The following is a 21,801-nucleotide window of genomic DNA, read 5'->3' on the forward strand; positions in this document are numbered from 1 at the left end:
CGCACCTGTGTATAAGCCGCAGAGGCCTTTTTTACGATTTTTTCAGGTTTTGTACATGTATAAGACGCACCGTAATATAAGCCGCACCGAAAAGTTAGGCCCATGCACCCTCGTAACCATCTGTGTTTCATGTTTCTGATACGATCGATCTCTATTGAAGTACGGTAATGCTTATAAATCGATGTTTATAATCACGAAAACTGTCTGTAAACTTATCCTTTAAATATATAACAAATAAAAACTCACTATGGTGTAAATATCTTTAGCGAAATGGACTTGGTCATGTTTCTGTTCGTCGTTTATTCTGCCATTACGTAAGCCTACTTGTGTGTAAACAAACATGGCGCCCGTACACAACAGAATATTGAAGTATTTGTATTTGTTATTTGATATAGCCAATGTTCTGAAGAACTGATTATTTAGAACTATTTCAGGTATCCACAACACATGCTACCCTCGTACTGACCCGTCTGTCATAATGCTGGTTGTCTCCCCTGATAAGAAAAGATGTTTGCTTGGAAGGAAGAAACAATTTCCAGCTAAAATGTATTCATGTCTAGCTGGATTTATGGAACCAGGTAATTTTTTTAGTCAATTTTGGCCATTTTCGTTAAGTTTTTCATCTAGAAATCATAATGCGCATCCTTGAACAAACTTGATATTTCTCCTAAAGATGTGTCTGAGTTACCTACATATTCTGAGTAAATATCAAGTTTGTTCAAGATTGCTCTCTATTGTTTCTTAGACAAAAACTATTAATTTAAAAAAAAGATAGGCAAAAAAAAGACAAAATTTTCAATTTCAGTTAATTTATGCATATTTCTAATGGTTACCATGGCAACTTAAATCTGTGAAAACTATTATTACAATTTAATCAGCGATTTACTAAATACCTCAAATGCAATAATTTTATTTCATGATACTTAGTTTAAAAAATTGATGGATTTGGGGGCCAAAAAGGGCCCAAAACATATATCATACATACCATATTTGACCCAATAAGTGCCCAGGTCCCTATAAGCGCCTCTCCTCCTTTTTGAGGCCTCGATTTCAATTGCCAAGGCATAAATAAATACCAAAACTACACAAAACTGTGTAGATTTGCAATAATTTCATCTTTTTAGCACCTTTTAATTTTTTCAAATTTTAATATGCCCTAGGCACTTATTGGGCAGAAAATGGTAGTCCTTTTATATCTGCAGTAATTTGGACGATCTTTGTCATCACGTGGGGAACAATTTTGAGGTTGAGCTAATTTTATGTGTACAATACACAGTACCTCTTAAGACTAAGCAGATAAATATATATTGATAGCAGTATAATAGTAAGAAGTGGGGAAAAATCATTGCCACAGAGATGGGGATTACACTGTTATGATCACAGATACTAATAATTGTTGCGACCATCAGTTCTGCTCTAACTAAATTCAAGCATTCAATTTTTCAGACAAAATAATATTTTTAGTATTAAGGGGACACTTTTTTTGCATGACACCAGTTGTTCAACTGTATAAAAGTCATAGTCAGTAGCAGTAATTTGGTTTCTTCATAAGATCAAAGTTTAGCAGTACAGTAAGTGTGGTACTGTCAATGTATATTTACAGATGCTTATAAAATGGACGATATTTCAACATAACAGAAATTTGTATTGTCTCAGAAAACTTTTAAAATACCTGAAGGTACCCATTTATTCATTCTGGATTTTAAATGCTTAAACAACAATCTAATACGTACTACTACAGGTAAGACTATAGATACCTGTAGACGAGAGGTCTGTGTTACAATATTTACATGACCACTGCACAGTACCTATACATATCTATCATAATCTAACACGCACAATTGGCTATATATGCTAGAACACCCAATGTATGTTACAAACCAATGCATGTCAAAAATATGACGAACAATGCTTAATTGTCTCCTGTTTGTCATATTTTACTGTATATTTAGGGGAGACTATAGAGGATACCTGTAGACGTGAGGTCTATGTTATATTGTCTCTAGTTTAGACTATAGAGGATACCTGTAGACGAGAGGTCTATGTTATATTGTCTCTAGTTTAGACTATAGAGGATACCTGTAGACGTGAGGTCTATGTTATATTGTCTCCAGTTTGTCATGTTTTACTGTATATTTAGGGGAGACTATAGAGGATACCTGTAGACGTGAGGTCTATGTTATATTGTCTCCAGTTTGTCATGTTTTACTGTATATTTAGGGGAGACTATAGAGGATACCTGTAGACGAGAGGTCTATGTTATATTGTCTCCAGTTTGTCATGTTTTACTGTATATTTAGGGGAGACTATAGAGGATACCTGTAGACGTGAGGTCTATGTTATATTGTCTCCAGTTTGTCATGTTTTACTGTATATTTAGGAGAGACTATAGAGGATACCTGTAGACGTGAGGTCTATGTTATATTGTCTCCAGTTTGTCATGTTTTACTATATATTTAGGGGAGACTATAGAGGATACCTGTAGACGAGAGGTCTATGTTATATTGTCTCTAGTTTAGACTATAGAGGATACCTGTAGACGAGAGGTCTATGTTATATTGTCTCCAGTTTGTCATGTTTTACTGTATATTTAGGGGAGACTATAGAGGATACCTGTAGACGTGAGGTCTATGTTATATTGTCTCCAGTTTGTCATGTTTTACTGTATATTTAGGAGAGACTATAGAGGATACCTGTAGACGAGAGGTCTATGTTATATTGTCTCCAGTTTGTCATGTTTTACTGTATATTTAGGGGAGACTATAGAGGATACCTGTAGACGAGAGGTCTATGTTATATTGTCTCCAGTTTGTCATGTTTTTACTGTATATTTAGGGGAGACTATAGAGGATACCTGTAGACGAGAGGTCTATGTTATATTGTCTCCAGTTTGTCATGTTTTACTGTATATTTAGGAGAGACTATAGAGGATACCTGTAGACGAGAGGTCTATGTTATATTGTCTCCAGTTTGTCATGTTTTACTGTATATTTAGGGGAGACTATAGAGGATACCTGTAGACGAGAGGTCTATGTTATATTGTCTCCAGTTTGTCATGTTTTACTGTATATTTAGGGGAGACTATAGAGGATACCTGTAGACGAGAGGTCTATGTTATATTGTCTCCAGTTTGTCATGTTTTACTGTATATTTAGGGGAGACTATAGAGGATACCTGTAGACGAGAGGTCTATGTTATATTGTCTCCAGTTTGTCATGTTTTACTGTATATTTAGGGGAGACTATAGAGGATACCTGTAGACGAGAGGTCTATGTTATATTGTCTCCAGTTTGTCATGTTTTACTGTATATTTAGGGGAGACTATAGAGGATACCTGTAGACGAGAGGTCTATGTTATATTTGTCTCCAGTTTGTCATGTTTTACTGTATATTTAGGGGAGACTATAGAGGATACCTGTAGACGAGAGGTCTATGTTATATTGTCTCCAGTTTGTCATGTTTTACTGTATATTTAGGGGAGACTATAGAGGATACCTGTAGACGAGAGGTCTATGTTATATTTGTCTCTAGTTTAGACTATAGAGGTACCTGTAGACGTGAGGTCTATGTATATTGTCTCCAGTTTGTCATGTTTATTTTTAGGGAGACTGTATACGAGTCTATGTTAATTGTAGGGAGACTATAGAGGATACCTGTAGACGAGAGGTCTATGTTATATTGTCTCCAGTTTGTCATGTTTTACTGTATATTTAGGGGAGACTATAGAGGATACCTGTAGACGTGAGGTCTATGTTATATTGTCTCCAGTTTGTCATGTTTTACTGTATATTTAGGGGAGACTATAGAGGATACCTGTAGATGAGAGGTCTATGTTATATTGTCTCCAGTTTGTCATGTTTTACTGTATATTTAGGGAAGACTATAGAGGATACCTGTAGACGAGAGGTCTATGTTATATTGTCTCCAGTTTGTCATGTTTTACTGTATATTTAGGGGAGACTATAGAGGATACCTGTAGACGTGAGGTCTATGTTATATTGTCTCCAGTTTGTCATGTTTTACTGTATATTTAGGGGAGACTATAGAGGATACCTGTAGACGAGAGGTCTATGTTATATTGTCTCCAGTTTGTCATGTTTTACTGTATATTTAGGGGAGACTATAGAGGATACCTGTAGACGAGAGGTCTATGTTATATTGTCTCCAGTTTGTCATGTTTTACTGTATATTTAGGGGAGAGACTATAGGGGATACCTGTAGACGTGAGGTCTATGTTATATTGTCTCCAGTTTGTCATGTTTTACTGTATATTTAGGGGAGACTATAGAGGATACCTGTAGACGAGAGGTCTATGTTATATTGTCTCCAGTTTGTCATGTTTTACTGTATATTTAGGGGAGACTATAGAGGATACCTGTAGACGAGAGGTCTATGTTATATTGTCTCCAGTTTGTCATGTTTTACTGTATATTTAGGGGAGACTATAGAGGATACCTGTAGACGAGAGGTCTATGTTATATTGTCTCCAGTTTGTCATGTTTTACTGTATATTTAGGGGAGACTATAGAGGATACCTGTAGACGAGAGGTCTATGTTATATTGTCTCCAGTTTGTCATGTTTTACTGTATATTTAGGGGAGACTATAGAGGATACCTGTAGACGAGAGGTCTATGTTATATTGTCTCCAGTTTGTCATGTTTTACTGTATATTTAGGGAAGACTATAGAGGATACCTGTAGACGAGAGGTCTATGTTATATTGTCTCCAGTTTGTCATGTTTTACTGTATATTTAGGGGAGACTATAGAGGATACCTGTAGACGAGAGGTCTATGTTATATTGTCTCCAGTTTGTCATGTTTTACTGTATATTTAGGGGAGACTATAGAGGATACCTGTAGACGAGAGGTCTATGTTATATTGTCTCTAGTTTAGACTATAGAGGATACCTGTATATTGTCTCTAGTTTAGACTATAGAGGATACCTGTAGACGAGAGGTCTATGTTATATTGTCTCCAGTTTGTCATGTTTTACTGTATATTTAGGGGAGACTATAGAGGATACCTGTAGACGAGAGGTCTATGTTATATTGTCTCCAGTTTGTCATGTTTTACTGTATATTTAGGGGAGACTATAGAGGATACCTGTAGATGAGAGGTCTATGTTATATTGTCTCCAGTTTGTCATGTTTTACTGTATATTTAGGGGAGACTATAGAGGATACCTGTAGACGTGAGGTCTATGTTATATTGTCTCCAGTTTGTCATGTTTTACTGTATATTTAGGGGAGAGACTATAGAGGATACCTGTAGACGTGAGGTCTATGTTATGTGTATATTGTCTCCAGTTTGTCATGTTTTACTGTATATTTTAGGGGAGACTATAGAGGATACCTGTAGACGAGAGGTCTATGTTATATTGTCTCCAGTTTGTCATGTTTTACTGTATATTTAGGGGAGACTATAGAGGATACCTGTAGACGAGAGGTCTATGTTATATTGTCTCCAGTTTGTCATGTTTTACTGTATATTTAGGGGAGACTATAGAGGATACCTGTAGACGAGAGGTCTATGTTATATTGTCTCCAGTTTGTCATGTTTTACTGTATATTTAGGGGAGACTATAGAGGATACCTGTAGACGAGAGGTCTATGTTATATTGTCTCCAGTTTGTCATGTTTTTACTGTATATTTAGGGGAGACTATAGAGGATACCTGTAGACGTGAGGTCTATGTTATATTGTCTCCAGTTTGTCATGTTTACTGTATATTTAGGGAGACTATAGAGGATACCTGTAGACGAGAGGTCTATGTTATATTGTCTCCAGTTTGTCATGTTTTACTGTATATTTAGGGGAGACTATAGAGGATACCTGTAGACGTGAGGTCTATGTTATATTGTCTCCAGTTTGTCATGTTTTACTGTATATATTTAGGGAGACTATAGAGGATACCTGTAGACGAGAGGTCTATGTTATATATTGTCCCCAGTTTGTCATGTTTTACTGTATATTTAGGGGAGACTATAGAGGATACCTGTAGACGAGAGGTCTATGTTATATTGTCTCCAGTTTGTCATGTTTTACTGTATATTTAGGAAGACTATAGAGGATACCTGTAGACGAGAGGTCTATGTTATATTGTCTCCAGTTTGTCATGTTTTACTGTATATTTAGGGGAGACTATAGAGGATACCTGTAGACGTGAGGTCTATGTTATATTGTCTCCAGTTTGTCATGTTTTACTGTATATTTAGGGGAGACTATAGAGGATACCTGTAGACGTGAGGTCTATGTTATATTGTCTCCAGTTTGTCATGTTTTACTGTATATTTAGGGGAGACTATAGAGGATACCTGTAGACGAGAGGTCTATGTTATATTGTCTCCAGTTTGTCATGTTTTACTGTATATTTAGGGGAGACTATAGAGGATACCTGTAGACGAGAGTCTATGTTATATTGTCTCCAGTTTGTCATGTTTTACTGTATATTTAGGGGAGACTATAGAGGATACCTGTAGACGAGAGGTCTATGTTATATTGTCTCCAGTTTGTCATGTTTTACTGTATATTTAGGGGGAGACTATAGAGGATACCTGTAGACGAGAGGTCTATGTTATATTGTCTCCCAGTTTGTCATGTTTTACTGTATATTTAGGGGAGACTATAGAGGATACCTGTAGACGAGAGGTCTATGTTATATTGTCTCCAGTTTGTCATGTTTTACTGTATATTTAGGGGAGACTATAGAGGATACCTGTAGACGTGAGGTCTATGTTATATTGTCTCCAGTTTGTCATGTTTTACTGTATATTTAGGGGAGACTATAGAGGATACCTGTAGACGAGAGGTCTATGTTATATTGTCTCCAGTTTGTCATGTTTTACTGTATATTTAGGGGAGACTATAGAGGATACCTGTAGACGAGAGGTCTATGTTATATTGTCTCCAGTTTGTCATGTTTTACTGTATATTTAGGAGAGACTATAGAGGATACCTGTAGACGAGAGGTCTATGTTATATTGTCTCCAGTTTGTCATGTTTTACTGTATATTTAGGGGAGACTATAGAGGATACCTGTAGATGAGAGGTCTATGTTATATTGTCCCCAGTTTGTCATGTTTTACTGTATATTTAGGGGAGACTATAGAGGATACCTGTAGACGTGAGGTCTATGTTTATATTGTCTCCAGTTTGTCATGTTTTACTGTATATTTAGGGAGAGACTATAGAGGATACCTGTAGACGAGAGGTCTATGTTATATTGTCTCCAGTTTGTCATGTTTTACTGTATATTTAGGGGAGACTATAGAGGATACCTGTAGACGAGAGGTCTATGTTATATTGTCTCCAGTTTGTCATGTTTTACTGTATATTTAGGGGAGACTATAGAGGATACCTGTAGACGTGAGGTCTATGTTATATTGTCTCCAGTTTGTCATGTTTTACTGTATATTTAGGGAGAGACTATAGAGGATACCTGTAGATGTGAGGTCTATGTTATATTGTCTCCAGTTTGTCATGTTTTACTGTATATTTAGGGGAGACTATAGAGGATACCTGTAGACGTGAGGTCTATGTTATATTGTCTCCAGTTTGTCATATGTATATTTAGGGGAGACGAGAGGTCTATGTTATATTGTCTCCAGTTTGTCATGTTTTACTGTATATTTAGGGGAGACTATAGAGGATACCTGTAGACGAGAGGTCTATGTTATATTGTCTCCAGTTTGTCATGTTTTACTGTATATTTAGGGAAGACTATAGAGGATACCTGTAGACGAGAGGTCTATGTTATATTGTCTCCAGTTTGTCATGTTTTACTGTATATTTAGGGGAGACTATAGAGGATACCTGTAGACGTGAGGTCTATGTTATATTGTCTCCAGTTTGTCATGTTTTACTGTATATTTAGGGGAGACTATAGAGGATACCTGTAGACGAGAGGTCTATGTTATATTGTCTCCAGTTTGTCATGTTTTACTGTATATTTTAGGGGAGACTATAGAGGATACCTGTAGACGAGAGGTCTATGTACTATATTGTCTCCAGTTTGTCATGTTTTACTGTATATTTAGGGGAGACTATAGAGGATACCTGTAGACGTGAGGTCTATGTTATATTGTCTCCAGTTATGTCATGTTATTACTGTATATATAGGGAGACTATAGAGGATACCTGTAGACGAGAGGTCTATGTTATATTGTCTCCAGTTTGTCATGTTTTACTGTATATTTAGGGGAGACTATAGAGGATACCTGTAGACGAGAGGTCTATGTTATATTGTCTCCAGTTTGTCATGTTTTACTGTATATTTAGGGGAGACTATAGAGGATACCTGTAGACGAGAGGTCTATGTTATATTGTCTCCAGTTTGTCATGTTTTACTGTATATTTAGGGGAGACTATAGAGGATACCTGTAGACGAGAGGTCTATGTTATATTGTCTCCAGTTTGTCATGTTTTACTGTATATTTAGGGGAGACTATAGAGGATACCTGTAGACGAGAGGTCTATGTTATATTGTCTCCAGTTTGTCATGTTTTACTGTATATTTAGGGAGACTATAGAGGATACCTGTAGACGTGAGGTCTATTGTTATATTGTCTCCAGTTTGTCATGTTTTTACTGTATATTTAGGGGAGACTATAGAGGATACCTGTAGACGAGAGGTCTATGTTATATTGTCTCCAGTTTTTGTCATGTTTTACTGTATATTTAGGGGAGACTATAGAGGATACCTGTAGACGAGAGGTCTATGTTATATTGTCTCCAGTTTGTCATGTTTTTACTGTATATTTAGGGGAGACTATAGAGGATACCTGTAGACGAGAGGTCTATGTTATATTGTCTCCAGTTTGTCATGTTTTACTGTATATTTAGGGGAGACTATAGAGGATACCTGTAGACGAGAGGTCTATGTTATATTGTCTCCAGTTTGTCATGTTTTACTGTATATTTAGGGGAGACTATAGAGGATACCTGTAGATGAGAGGTCTATGTTATATTGTCTCCAGTTTGTCATGTTTTTACTGTATATTTAGGGGAGACTATAGAGGATACCTGTAGACGTGAGGTCTATGTTATATTGTCTCCAGTTTGTCATGTTTTACTGTATATTTAGGGGAGACTATAGAGGATACCTGTAGACGAGAGGCTATGTTATATTGTCTCCAGTTTGTCATGTTTTACTGTATATTTAGGGAGACTATAGAGGATACCTGTAGACGAGAGGTCTATGTTATATTGTCTCCAGTTTGTCATGTTTTACTGTATATTTAGGGGAGAGACTATAGAGGATACCTGTAGACGAGAGGTCTATGTTATATTGTCTCCAGTTTGTCATTTTTACTGTATATTTAGGGGAGACTATAGAGGATACCTGTAGACTGTCTATGTTTTACTGTATATTTATTGATGTCTCCAGTTTGTTCTGTTTTACTGTATATTTGACTATAGAGGATACCTGTAGATATACTATGTTATATTGTCTCCAGTTTGTCATGTTTTACTGTATATATTTAGGGGAGACTATAGAGGATACCTGTAGACGTGAGGTCTATGAAGAGAGTGGTATACGAGTTGGTAGAGTTGACTACCATTCCTCACAGCCCTGTGGCCATTCCCCTTGCTCCCTCATGCTTGGATGTATTGCTCTTGCTTCATCAGAAAACATCAAGGTAAGTATCCTGAATTGATAGGTGGTGTTGTGGTTTGATATTGGGCCTATCACATGCTAGCATGAATGGCTACCACATTTGTTCAAATGGATGACCTTGACATTCATTCAATCACTGCTTTTAAGATAATTCAGAAGTGGTCTAGGTCATTATATTTGTTTATGTATTTCTTTAAGGAATCGGCAAATATACTGTTTAAGGAACATGCAGAATAAGCACTAAATAATTTATAAATCAACCATAATTTAGACTTTCCATGTGCACTGTAACTTAGGCCTACCTCAATACGACACAATAATGGCTGTATATTGAAAGCATCACAAAAAAAAATTGACACATACATCCATCCAACATTTAAAGCACAATCTCCTTGATCATCTCTGCATTTTCACTGAGATAATCACTTAAAAGTTATGCTGATAAATTGGTTGTAGAGTGAGGATTGATCTCTAGGTATGAACACCTCCATTTGTTTATAATCACTGTCTAGAAAATGCTTGAATTGTTACGTTTGAATTTCACCGCGTCATCAATTTTCAAACTGGCTTAGGGGAAGCAACTTGTATTTTAAAAAATGCATTTCACTTTTTATTTGAAGTTTTGAAACAATTTAAGTTAATTTTACACAAGAAATACCAAGTAATATAATATTGTTTTATGGGAATAAAATGGTATATTTAGTTGAAGAAAATTTGTTGAAATTTTGAAGCGAGGGCGACAGCCGCCATGCTTATTGCACCATAATAAAATTTACTAACTCCCTATAAAGTATGAGGGGGTCACCACATGACAACTCTCGCCAATCATTTGGGGACATCTCTGCCCAAGGTGCGATAATAGATCATGCGGAAGTTGCTTTAGATTCATTAGTTTTAAGATATGCTGCATGTTTACATATGATAAACCATAACCTTAAAACCAATATATGAATTGCTGCCACTGGCTTGGTTACAATATCAAGTGATTCAAGTATTATATGTGTGTAATTTGGTAGTCAGAAGAATGTTTTCTGTTACAGATAGATAATGATGAGATGGAGGATGTGCAGTGGTTCCACCGAGCTGAATTAGTCCAGATGCTGACTAGACAACATCCCCAGGGTCTGTTTGTACCACCTGATCAAGCCATCGCACACCAAATCATCAAAGCCTGGGTCAGAATGACAGCAAACCTCTGAGTGTCACACTTGAATGGTGCTATCTGTGGCCTTCACTCAGGAATACAAATTGTGATATATCCCTGGAAGACGTGATTGTTAATTGAACTCGAGTTTCTGTCAGTATGGAATTTAAATGTTTTTATGAAAAGTTGTTAATTGTTAACTACAATCCTATGCTGTAAACCAATGTTAAGTTATTTTTCCGCATTTTTATGTCCAACAACTTTTCCACTGTGACCTAATTTTTGCGATTTATAGACACATGGCTGTAATATCCCAGTGATCGAATCAATTTCGTGTGGGAACCAATTTAATTACTACCTTACAAGAGTAAGAGGACAAGTAATATAAGATTGATTATTATAATGATAGTGTGATTAGTACACGTGATCCTTTTATTGTAACAACATAAATCTGTGATGTTTAGTAAAATAGGAATGAACTGTTCAAGTTATAAGCATATACCAAAACCCTCTTTGATTGAGAAGGACTTGTGAAGGGTGATAGGGACCTCATGTAATAAGTATAACTACATTGTAATTGTACGTATAATGCATGAATTCTAACATAATATGTATTGTAAAACAGAAACTGTGATATTTTTTTTTATCATTGAATACAAAATCAAAATAATCCATTTTCAAAATTTCATGAATAAACTAAGATTTTTAAATGAGTAAAACTTTAAGTTATACTGTTCCATTATATGATGCTGTGATACACCTTCCATTATCTGCTGTGTGTCAGTTGTCTCCTTCAAACAACTGTTCAAATGGTTTAGGATTGGCGTAGACAAAGGATAGGTTGGTTGTCTCCTCAAACAACTGTTCAAATTGTTGATATATCGGTTTAGGATTGATGTAGACAAAGGATATGTCAGTTGTCTTCTCAAACAACTGTTCAAATGGTGGAGATATTGGTTTAGGATTGGCGTAGACAAAGGATATGTCAGTTGTCTCCTTCAAACAATTGTTCAAATGGTGGAGATATTGCTTTAGGATTGGCGTAGACGTAGACAAAGGATATGTCAGTTGTCTCTTTCAAACAATTGTTCAAATGGTGGAGATATTGCTTTAGGATTGGCGTAGACAAAGGATATGTCAGTTGTCTCCTTCAAACAATTGTTCAAATGGTGGAGATATTGCTTTAGGATTGGCGTAGACAAAGGATATGTCAGTTGTCTCCTTCAAACAATTGTTCAAATGGTGGAGATATTGCTTTAATTGCTTTAGGATTGGCGTAGACAAAGGATATGTCAGTTGTCTCCTTCAAACAATTGTTCAAATGGTGGAGATATTGCTTTAGGATTGGCGTAGACAAAGGATATGTCAGTTGTCTCCTTCAAACAATTGTTCAAATGGTGGAGATATTGCTTTAGGATTGGCGTAGACAAAGGATATGTCAGTTGTCTCCTTCAAACAATTGTTCAAATGGTGGAGATATTGCTTTAGGATTGGCGTAGACAAAGGATATGTCAGTTGTCTCCTTAAACAACTGTTCAAATGGTTGAGATATCGATTTAGGATTGACGTAGACAAAGGATATGCCACATTTGTTTTATCTGATCAAAGGAGTCATTTATTATTATCTGCTAAATCTGCCAAAAAATGTTCAAAATTAATGGACAACCTAAGTAACAGTGATGGATTTTACTTACTTCAATGGTTTTGATATATGATTAAGTTTGAAACATACACTTCACAAATTTCTGTCACACATACCATTTACCAAATAATCGTCAACAATATTATAATATGCTGTAACAGTGATAAACCAAACAGGTGGCAGTGGCTGAGTAGTTATAAGTACCAAACGATACCAAACAGGCCGCAGTGACTGAGTAGTTATAGGTACCAAACGATACCAAACAGGTGGCAGTGGCTGAGTAGTTAGAAGTACCAAACGAAACCAAACAGGTGGCAGTGGCAAGTGGCTGAGTAGTTAGAAGTACCAAACGAAACCAAACAGGTGGCAGTGGCTGAGTAGTTATAACTACCAAACGATACCAAATAGACCGCAGTGGCTGAGTAGTTACAAGTACCAAACGATACCAAACAGTCCGCAGTGACTGAGTAGTTATCAGTACCAAACGAAACCAAACAGGTGGCAGTGGCTGAGTAGTTATAAGTACCAAACGATACCAAACAGTCCGCAGTGACTGAGTAGTTATCAGTACCAAACGAAACCAAACAGGTGGCGGTGGCTGAGTAGTATAAAGTACCAAACGATACCAAACAGTCCGCAGTGACTGAGTAGTTATCAGTACCAAACGATACCAAACAGGTGGCAGTGGCTAAGTAGTATAGTAGTATAAAGTAACAAGCGAAACCAAACAGGTGGCGGTGGCTGAGTAGTATAAAGTAACAAGCGAAACCAAACAGGTGACAGTGGCTGAGTAGTTATAAGTACCAAACGATACCAAACAGGTGGCAGTGGCTAAGTAGTATAAAGTAACAAGCGAAACCAAACAGGTGGCGGTGGCTGAGTAGTATAAAGTACCAAACGATACCAAACAGGTGGCAGTGGCTAAGTAGTATAAAGTAACAAGCGAAACCAAACAGGTGACAGTGTCTGAGTAGTTATAAGTACCAAACGATACCAAACAGGTGGCAGTGGCCGAGTAGTTAAAAGTACCAAACGATACCAAATAGGTGGCAGTGGCTGAGTAGTATAAAGTACCAAGCGAAACCAAACAGGTGACAGTGGCTGAGTAATTATAAGTACCAAACGATACCAAACAGGTGACAGTGGCTGAGTAGTTAAAAGTACCAAACGATACCAAATAGGTGGCAGTGGCTGAGTAGTATAAAGTACCAAGCGAAACCAAACAGGTGGCAGTGGCTGAGTAGTATAAAGTACCAAGCGAAACCAAACAGATGGCAGTGGCTGAGTCCTGGAGAGGACCTATATAGGCTTTGCCTGTTGTCTAATCCATTTATCAATACAATAATATAGTATCTTTCTCTGTAATTCCTGTATAACTTGTATTGTTTAATAAAATAGTTTGGAATGAAACCAAACAAACCGCAGTGGCTGAGTAATTTAAAGTACCAAACGATACCAAACAGGCTGAAGTGACTGAGTAGTTATCAGTACCAAACGAAACCAAACAGTTGGCAGTGGCTGAGTAGTTATCAGTACCAAACGAAACCAAACAGGTGGCAGTGGCTGAGTAGTATAAAGTACCAAACGATACCAAACAGGTGGCAGTGACTGAGTAGTTATAAGTACCAAACGATACCAAACATGTGGCAGTGGCTGAGTAGTTTTCAGTACCAAACGATACCAAAAAGGTAGCAGTGACTGAGTAATATAAAGTACCAAACGATACCAAACAGGTGACAGTGGCTGAGTAGTTATAAGTACCAAACGATACCAAACAGGTGACAGTGGCTGAGTAGTTATAAGTACCAAACGATACCAAACAGGTGACAGTGGCTGAGTAGTTATAAGTACCAGACGATACCAAACAGACAGCAGTGGCTGAGTAATATAAAGTACCAAACGATACCAAACAGGTGGCAGTGGCCGAGTAGTTATAAGTACAAAACGATACCAAACAGACAGCAGTGGCTGAGTAATATAAAGTACCAAACGATACCAAACAGGTGGCAGTGGCTGAGTAGTTATAAGTACCAAACGAAATCAAAAGAGGTGGCAGTGGCCATGTAGTTATAAGTACCAAACGATACCAAACAGACAGCAGTGTCTGAGTAATATAAAGTACCAAACGAAACCAAACAGGTGGCAGTGGCTGAGTAGTTATACAGTTATATGTAAGTACCAAACGATACCAAATAGACCGCAGTGGCTGAGTAGTATAAAGTACCAATCGAAACCAAACAGGTGATAGTGGCTGATTAGTTATAAGTACCAAACGAAACAAAACAGTTGGCAGTGGCTGAGTAGTTATAAGTACCAAACGATACCAAACAGGTGGCAGTGACTGAGTAGTTATAAGTACCAAACGATACCAAATAGACCGCAATGGCTGAGTAGTATAAAGTACCAAACGATACCAAACAGGTGGCAGTGGCTGAGCAGTTATAAGTACCAAACGATACCAAAATAGGTGGCAGTGGCTGAGTAATATAAAGTACCAAACGATACCAAACAGGTGGCAGTGGCTGAGTAGTTATAACTACCAAACGATACCAAATAGACCGCAGTGGCTGAGTAGTATAAAGTACCAAACGATACCAAACAGGTGGCAGTGACTGAGTAGTTATCAGTACCAAACGAAACCAAACAGGTGGCAGTGGCTTAGTAGTTATAAGTACCAAACGATACCAAACAGTCCGCAGTGACTGAGTAGTAGTTATCAGTACCAAACGATACCAAATAGGTGGCAGTGGCTGAGTAGTATAAAGTACTAAGCGAAACCAAACAGGTGGCGGTGGCTGAGTAGTTATAAGTACCAAACGATACCAAACAGGTGGCGGTGGCTGAGTAGTTTATAAGTACCAAACGAAACCAAACAGGTGGCAGTGGCTGAGTAGTATAAAGTACCAAACGATACCAAACAGGTGGCAGTGACTGAGTAGTTATCAGTACCAAACGATACCAAACAGTCCGCAGTGACTGAGTAGTTATCAGTACCAAACGATACCAAATAGGTGGCAGTGGCTGAGTAGTATAAAGTACCAAGCGAAACCAAACAGGTGGCGGTGGCTGAGTAGTTATCAGTACCAAACGATACCAAACAGGTGGCAGTGGCCGAGTAGTTATAAGTACCAAACGAAACCAAACAGGTGGCAGTGGCTGAGTAGTATAAAGTACCAAACGATACCAAACAGGCCGCAGTGACTGAGTAGTTATCAGTACCAAACGATACCAAACAGGTGGCAGTGGCTGAGTAGTTATAAGTACAAAACGATACCAAACAGACAGCAGTGTCTGAGTAATATAAAGTACCAAACGATACCAAACAGGTGGCAGTGGCTGAGTAGTTATACAGTTATATGTAAGTACCAAACGATACCAAACAGGCCGCAGTGACTGAGTAGTTATAACTACTAAACGAAACCAAACAGGTGGCAGTGGCTGAGTAGTTATAAGTACTAAACGACACCAAACAGGTGGCAGTGGCCGAGTAGTTATAAGTACCAAACGAAACCAAACAGGTGGCAGTGGCTGAGTAGTATAAAGTACCAAACGAAACCAAACAGGTGGCAGTGGCTGAGTAGTATAAAGTACCAAACGAAACCAAACAGGTGGCAGTGGCTGAGTAGAGGAGATTTCAGAAAAGATGGCGATGACGTCACACAAAGGTACATCCGGGCGCTCAAAGGTACAACTCCTATTTCTGTACACATAAACATTGAGGGAACACAGCCGCTTGCGATGTTTGTTTACATTTTATTGTAATAAATAGTACGACAATCCGAGAACTATTGCGTTATTTACATTTCGAAAAGTGTAAATAAAAATATTTTACAATAATTTACAATTTTAAACATATGGTATTCATATATTTTACTCTGTTTATACTCCATTTTCGACCGCCACGAGAAAACACGGTCGCCATTACGTATAAACATTGACAGATATATTGCAAATATCAATTTGAAATTACAAATTAAATTCAAAGTCACCCAAAATATAATTATAAGCAATTACTGTTTTCGAAGGGTTTCTTGATAAAACACCTTAGGCCATGGGCTAGGAGGGTCCCACATGCACCCCCCCCCCAAACCTCCGAACCGATATTTTTCTGAACCCTTATGACCCACTGATCACAAATCAAAATGTTAACATTGCATAAGTTGGGATGAACTTCCGGTTATGACGTCATCAAGATGGCCGCCATCTCGAATTTGACTAAATATTAAAAAATAGTCATAACATTGACATTTTTCAACCGAAGTAGACAAATGAGGTATCAAAATGACCACAATAGAACAACAAATACATATCAGGACAAAAAAATCCAATATATGTAGTGATTTCTACGCAGGAAATGAAAAAATCTGATTTTAACCTCAAAAATGGAGATTTTTCAGCAATTTTTTTCATATTTAGCTTGACGCAGCAAAAATGTTTCCCAACAGCAAACTATTATTTCTAATAAGTTTTTGACCACTTATCAATCAGTTTAAGCAACAAAAACGACAAAAACCAATGTTAACATCGTATAAATTCCGGTTATGACGTCATCAAAAAGGCCACCATCTCGAATTTCACTGAAAAATGCAAAATAGTTATAACACTGATATTTTTCAACTGAAGTAGACAAATGAGGTATCAAAATGACCACAATAGAACAACAAATACATATCAGGGCCAAATAATCAATATATGTAGTAATTTGTACGCAAGAAATGAAAAAAATAAGATTTTAAGCTCAAAAATGGTGATTTTTCAGCAAATTTTTCATAGTTGGCTTGACGCAGCAAAAATGTTTCCCAACAACAAATTATTACTCGTGATCAGTTATTTCAACTCCTATCAATCAGTAAAAACAACAACAACAACAACAAAAATATACAGGAATGCAAAAAAGAATTATTGTTATACCCTCAATTGTGTAGATTAGCAGCGCCTCATAGATAATTATTACAGCACAACGCCTAATGATAGCGTAACAAATGTAACCTAAGCTAAGCTTGTGTTTCCGTCAATATCATTAACAGTTTCCAAAACGTTTGTGTCTTTGAAAATGAGCAGATTCATTGTTTATTTTCTATGCATAGCATAAGCAAAATGAAGGATGGTTACTACAGTGTCACATATGTCTTTCACTGGTTCTCAATGATAATCATTATCATTGTGCGTGCTTTCTCGCCTCACTGCACTATCCACTGAAGAGACTCTGCATATCTGGTAGCTGGCACATGCAGTCCGAATCAGAGTAATCGAGATATCGGTATCCAATTCGTTGAAAGTCAGAGCGTCGTCTTCGATGTCGATGAGCTGATGTGACACTACATTGCCAGTGTTGTTCTAGCCTGTCTTCTTTTATGACCCATCCATGGCAAGAGTTCATATCAGGAATAACAGGTTCAGGGATGTGGGATCTCTTTCAGATTTTAACATATCGTACATATATGCTGTTTCAGACTTCTCCTGCATAATGGGAATTACACCAGATCAACATTCATTAGTTCTCCTTAGCGCATAGCTCTATAATTCGTATGAAGTACTATTCATCAATCGTGTGGACCCTCGTGCAACCATAAATGGCACAGGTGATATCATCGAGGTCATTAATGAGGCCATAAATGTTAAATGCTTTTCATTGGTCTGACTTTTCCCACTCCCTTGAAGGTGCTGGTTGTGTCACATCTGGTGTATGCGTAAAGAGAACATTGAAGACTCTCAAGTAAAAAGTTCTCTACAGTGCTTTCCAGACTTGGCAAAGAGTGAAACTTCACTGCAGACCTCATCTATGACCTCAAAGAATCCACCTGTGCCACCTATGGTTACTGTGGTTCACACGAATGAGGAATTGTGCTTCATACGAATTAAGGAGAAATAACCCAACCCTCCGCAGAATGTGGATCTGGTGTCTTTTCCATAATGCCGGGGAAGTCTGGAACATCATATACGATATGTGAATCTAGGTGAAACTAGATAGGAAAGAGGAAGAGCTCCAGCATCCCTGAATACGATGTTTCTGATGTTATATCATGGACGGTTGACAAGTTAGAACCACGATGGTAACCCGATAATGTAATGTCACATCAGGTCATCGAGGTCGAAGACGACACTCTGGCGAGAAAGCATGCACAACGAAAATGATTATCATTAAGAACTAGTGAAAGAAATATGTGACACTGTAGTAACCATCTCATATTTCCTAACGTTATACACAGGAAGTAAATAATGGATGTGCTCATTCTAAAAGACACAACACGTTTCGAAAAGTGTCGTGGTATTTGCGGAATTTTAATTTGATACCCTATAGCTATTAGTTGGCGGTTTGCTGTAATAATTCAGTTTGAGAGGCTACTAGTCTACAATATTTCGAACATGAAAATGAATTAGTTTGAAGTCCTACTTAGATATTCAGCCAACTTTAAATTCAAATTTGTTAAGATATAAATCGTCAATAGCCAATGTTATATTCAGGAAATTCCAAGACACCAGGAAACTGTAGTGTCAGTGGTTTGGAAAAAAATAACCATATGCCGCATCCGGTGATGTTTTGTAAACCAAATGATAGTATAACAACAATTCTCTTTTGCATTTCTATATATTTTTGTTGGTGTTGTTGTTGTTTTAACTGATTGATAAGAGGTCAAATAACTGATTACGAATAATAATTTGTTGTTGGGAAACAATATTGCTGCGTCAAGCCAAATATGAAAAAATGCTGAAAAATTACCTTTTTTGAGCTTAAAATCGTATATTTTCATTTCCTGCGTTCAAATCACTACATATATTGGATTATTTGGTCCTGACATGTATTTGTTGTTCTATTGTGGTCATTTTGATACCTCATTTGTCTACTTCAGTCGAAAAATGTCAATGTTATGACTATTTTTCATTTTTCAGTGAATTTCGAGATGGTGGCCATTTTGATGACGTCATAACCGGATTTTATACGATGTTAACATTGGTTTTTGTTGTTTTCGTTGCTTAAACTGATAGATAAGTGGTCAAAAAACTTATTAGAAATAATAGTTTGCTGTTGGGAAACATTTTTGCTGCGTCAAGCCAAATATGAAAAATTTGCTGAAAAATCTCCATTTTTGAGCTTAAAATCAGATTTTTTCATTTTCTGCGTAGAAATCACTATATATATTGGATTTTTTGGTCCTGATATGTATTTGTTGATCAATTGTGGTCATTTTGATACCTCATTTGTCTACTTCGGTTGAAAAATGTCAATGTTATGACTATTTTTGATTTTTTAGTAAAATTCGAGATGACGTCATAACCGGAAGTTCATCCCAACTTATGCAATGTTAACATTTTGATTTGTGATCAGTGGGTCATAAGGGTTCAGAAAAATATTGGTTCGGAGGTTTGGGGGGGGGGGTGCATGTGGGACCCTCCTAGCCCATGGCCTACCTTACGATGTGTGATTAGTACAAAATTAAACATTTGCTTCCGTAGATTACCCCAAGCCCACGGCAGCCATTACAGTACAACCGAGAACCCGAATTTCGTCCGTTTTCAGTGTCATAAAATTACGTATTCTGGTTAATATTTTTGTCATCAATTTTGGGATTTAGTTTATAACATACAAATGAGTCAGTTTGTAGGTTCATTATATCATATTTTTAAACAAAACTTTGAGTATTTAGGATTCTCGAAGCCGTGCGTAATGTATCCTGGTCGGCATTTACTTACAGTACTACGATCTGTAATTTATATCAATTTAAATGAAGTCTACGTAATATGTATTCAAATTATATAAAATTAATACCATTTCAATTGGAGACTTAACACAGCAGTCCATGACATAAAAGCGGCTGAAAATGAAATATTAAAAATGAAATATGCAGCATGAAAACTGAACGATTTCACCATATATTATTTTTCGAGATCGGCAGCCATACATGTACGTGTACGTGTAACACAGTAGTTGATACAAGGGCATTCCATTAAAACAACATGTACATATTAAATAACGAAATATATATATCTTAAACAAGTACTTTTTTAGATAAAAGTGTTGGTAATCATTCATATGATTTATTTCCCCAACAATGCTGTGGCCTGCGGTGATCTACCAGCGATGAAGCCATACACGAGCGGCCGTGGTCTGGTCAGGTGGTTCACGTTTTGTTTATTCATGTTTAACAGAAACATGATACATTGAAATAAATCATTTATTCATAAACACCTTTTTCACAACCTCAATTTATACGTATGAACAAAATCGGGAACGTGTGATGGCCCGGCAGCGCTTCGATAGGTGGCTTCGACACTAAATCTACACTTGTTATATTTAGCAATAAACAAATGAAAATATAAAAATGTTAACATCCGTAACATGTGAAACAATAAGAAACCATTTCAAAATCAGAATTTGCAAGTATGAAAGTATAAACTTTTGTCAAAGTATCGATTATGAAGCAGGGATGTACGTATCTGTTATTGTTTTTATCAGTCGCCATACTGTGTTTGTACCTTTGAGGACCCGGATGTAAACTTTCTGTGACGTCACGCCATCTTTTCTGAAAACTCCTAGTATAAAGTACCAAACGAAACCAAACAGGTGGCAGTGATTGAGAAGACATAAGTACCAAACGAAACCAAACAGGTGGCAGTGGCTGAGTAGTTATCAGTACCAAACGAAACCAAACAGGTGGCAGTGGCTGAGTAGTTATAAGTACAAAACGATACCAAACAGACAGCAGTGGCTGAGTAATATAAAGTACCAAACGATACCAAACAGGTGGCAGTGGCCGAGTAGTTATAAGTACAAAACGATACCAAACATACAGCAGTGGCTGAGTAATATAAAGTACCAAACGATACCAAACAGGTGGCAATGGCTGAGTAGTTATCAGTACCAAACGTTACCAAACAGGTGGCATTGGCTGAGTAGTTATAAGTACCAAACGATACCAAACAGGTGGCATTGGCTGAGTAGTTATAAGTACCAAACGTTACCAAACAGGTGGCATTGGCTGAGTAGTTATAAGTACCAAACGATACCAAACAGGTGGCATTGGCTGAGTAGTTATCAGTACCAAACGTTACCAAACAGGTGGCATTGGCTGAGTAGTTATAAGTACCAAACGATACCAAACAGGTGACAGTGGCTGAGTAGTTATCAGTACCAAACGATACCAAACAGGTGGCAGTGGATGAGTAGTTATATGTACCAAACGATACCAAACAGGTGGCAGTGACTGAGTAATTTAAAGTACCAAGCGAAACTAAACAGGTGACAGTGACTGAGTAGTTATAAGTACCAAACGATACCAAACAGGTGGCAGTGGCTGAGAAGTTATAAGTACCAAACGATACCATACTATTTACAAGGAAGTGTGTAACTATTCAACCATTGTGTAATTCTAAGTTCAAAGGGAATTTAATTGGTCATA

The 21,801-nt window shown here is 37.2% G+C and overlaps 2 protein-coding genes across 3 annotated transcripts in view; one reads left to right on the plus strand and one right to left on the minus strand.

The window, feature by feature from the left end:
- LOC138332860 (NAD-capped RNA hydrolase NUDT12-like) overlaps positions 1-11,490 on the plus strand; it is a 41,747-nt gene extending 30,257 nt beyond the window's left edge. The window contains exons 5-7 of one of the 2 annotated variants that reach the window (XM_069280825.1): positions 435-578; positions 9,485-9,639; positions 10,658-11,490. In XM_069280825.1, coding sequence (XP_069136926.1) covers positions 435-578; positions 9,485-9,639; positions 10,658-10,816 — 458 coding nt within the window. In that variant the 3' untranslated portion in view covers positions 10,817-11,490. The remainder of the gene's footprint in view (positions 1-434; positions 579-9,484; positions 9,640-10,657) is intronic. The other variant, XM_069280826.1, reaches the window with a different exon arrangement.
- A 51-nt stretch (positions 11,491-11,541) lies between these two features.
- On the minus strand, positions 11,542-21,727 carry LOC138334016 (mucin-3A-like). The gene is made up of 9 exons (XM_069282736.1): positions 20,950-21,727; positions 15,770-15,976; positions 15,222-15,649; positions 14,673-14,880; positions 13,824-14,371; positions 13,178-13,724; positions 12,850-13,091; positions 12,573-12,731; positions 11,542-11,757 (listed from the first exon to the last, which is right to left on the minus strand). Exons 1-9 carry the CDS (start codon positions 21,725-21,727, stop codon positions 11,542-11,544), a joined length of 3,333 nt encoding a protein of 1,110 aa, XP_069138837.1.
- Positions 21,728-21,801: the final 74 nt, after the last annotated feature.

Source organism: Argopecten irradians, chromosome 10 (assembly GCF_041381155.1).
Source record: "Argopecten irradians isolate NY chromosome 10, Ai_NY, whole genome shotgun sequence".
Taxonomy (NCBI): Eukaryota; Metazoa; Mollusca; class Bivalvia; order Pectinida; family Pectinidae; genus Argopecten; species Argopecten irradians.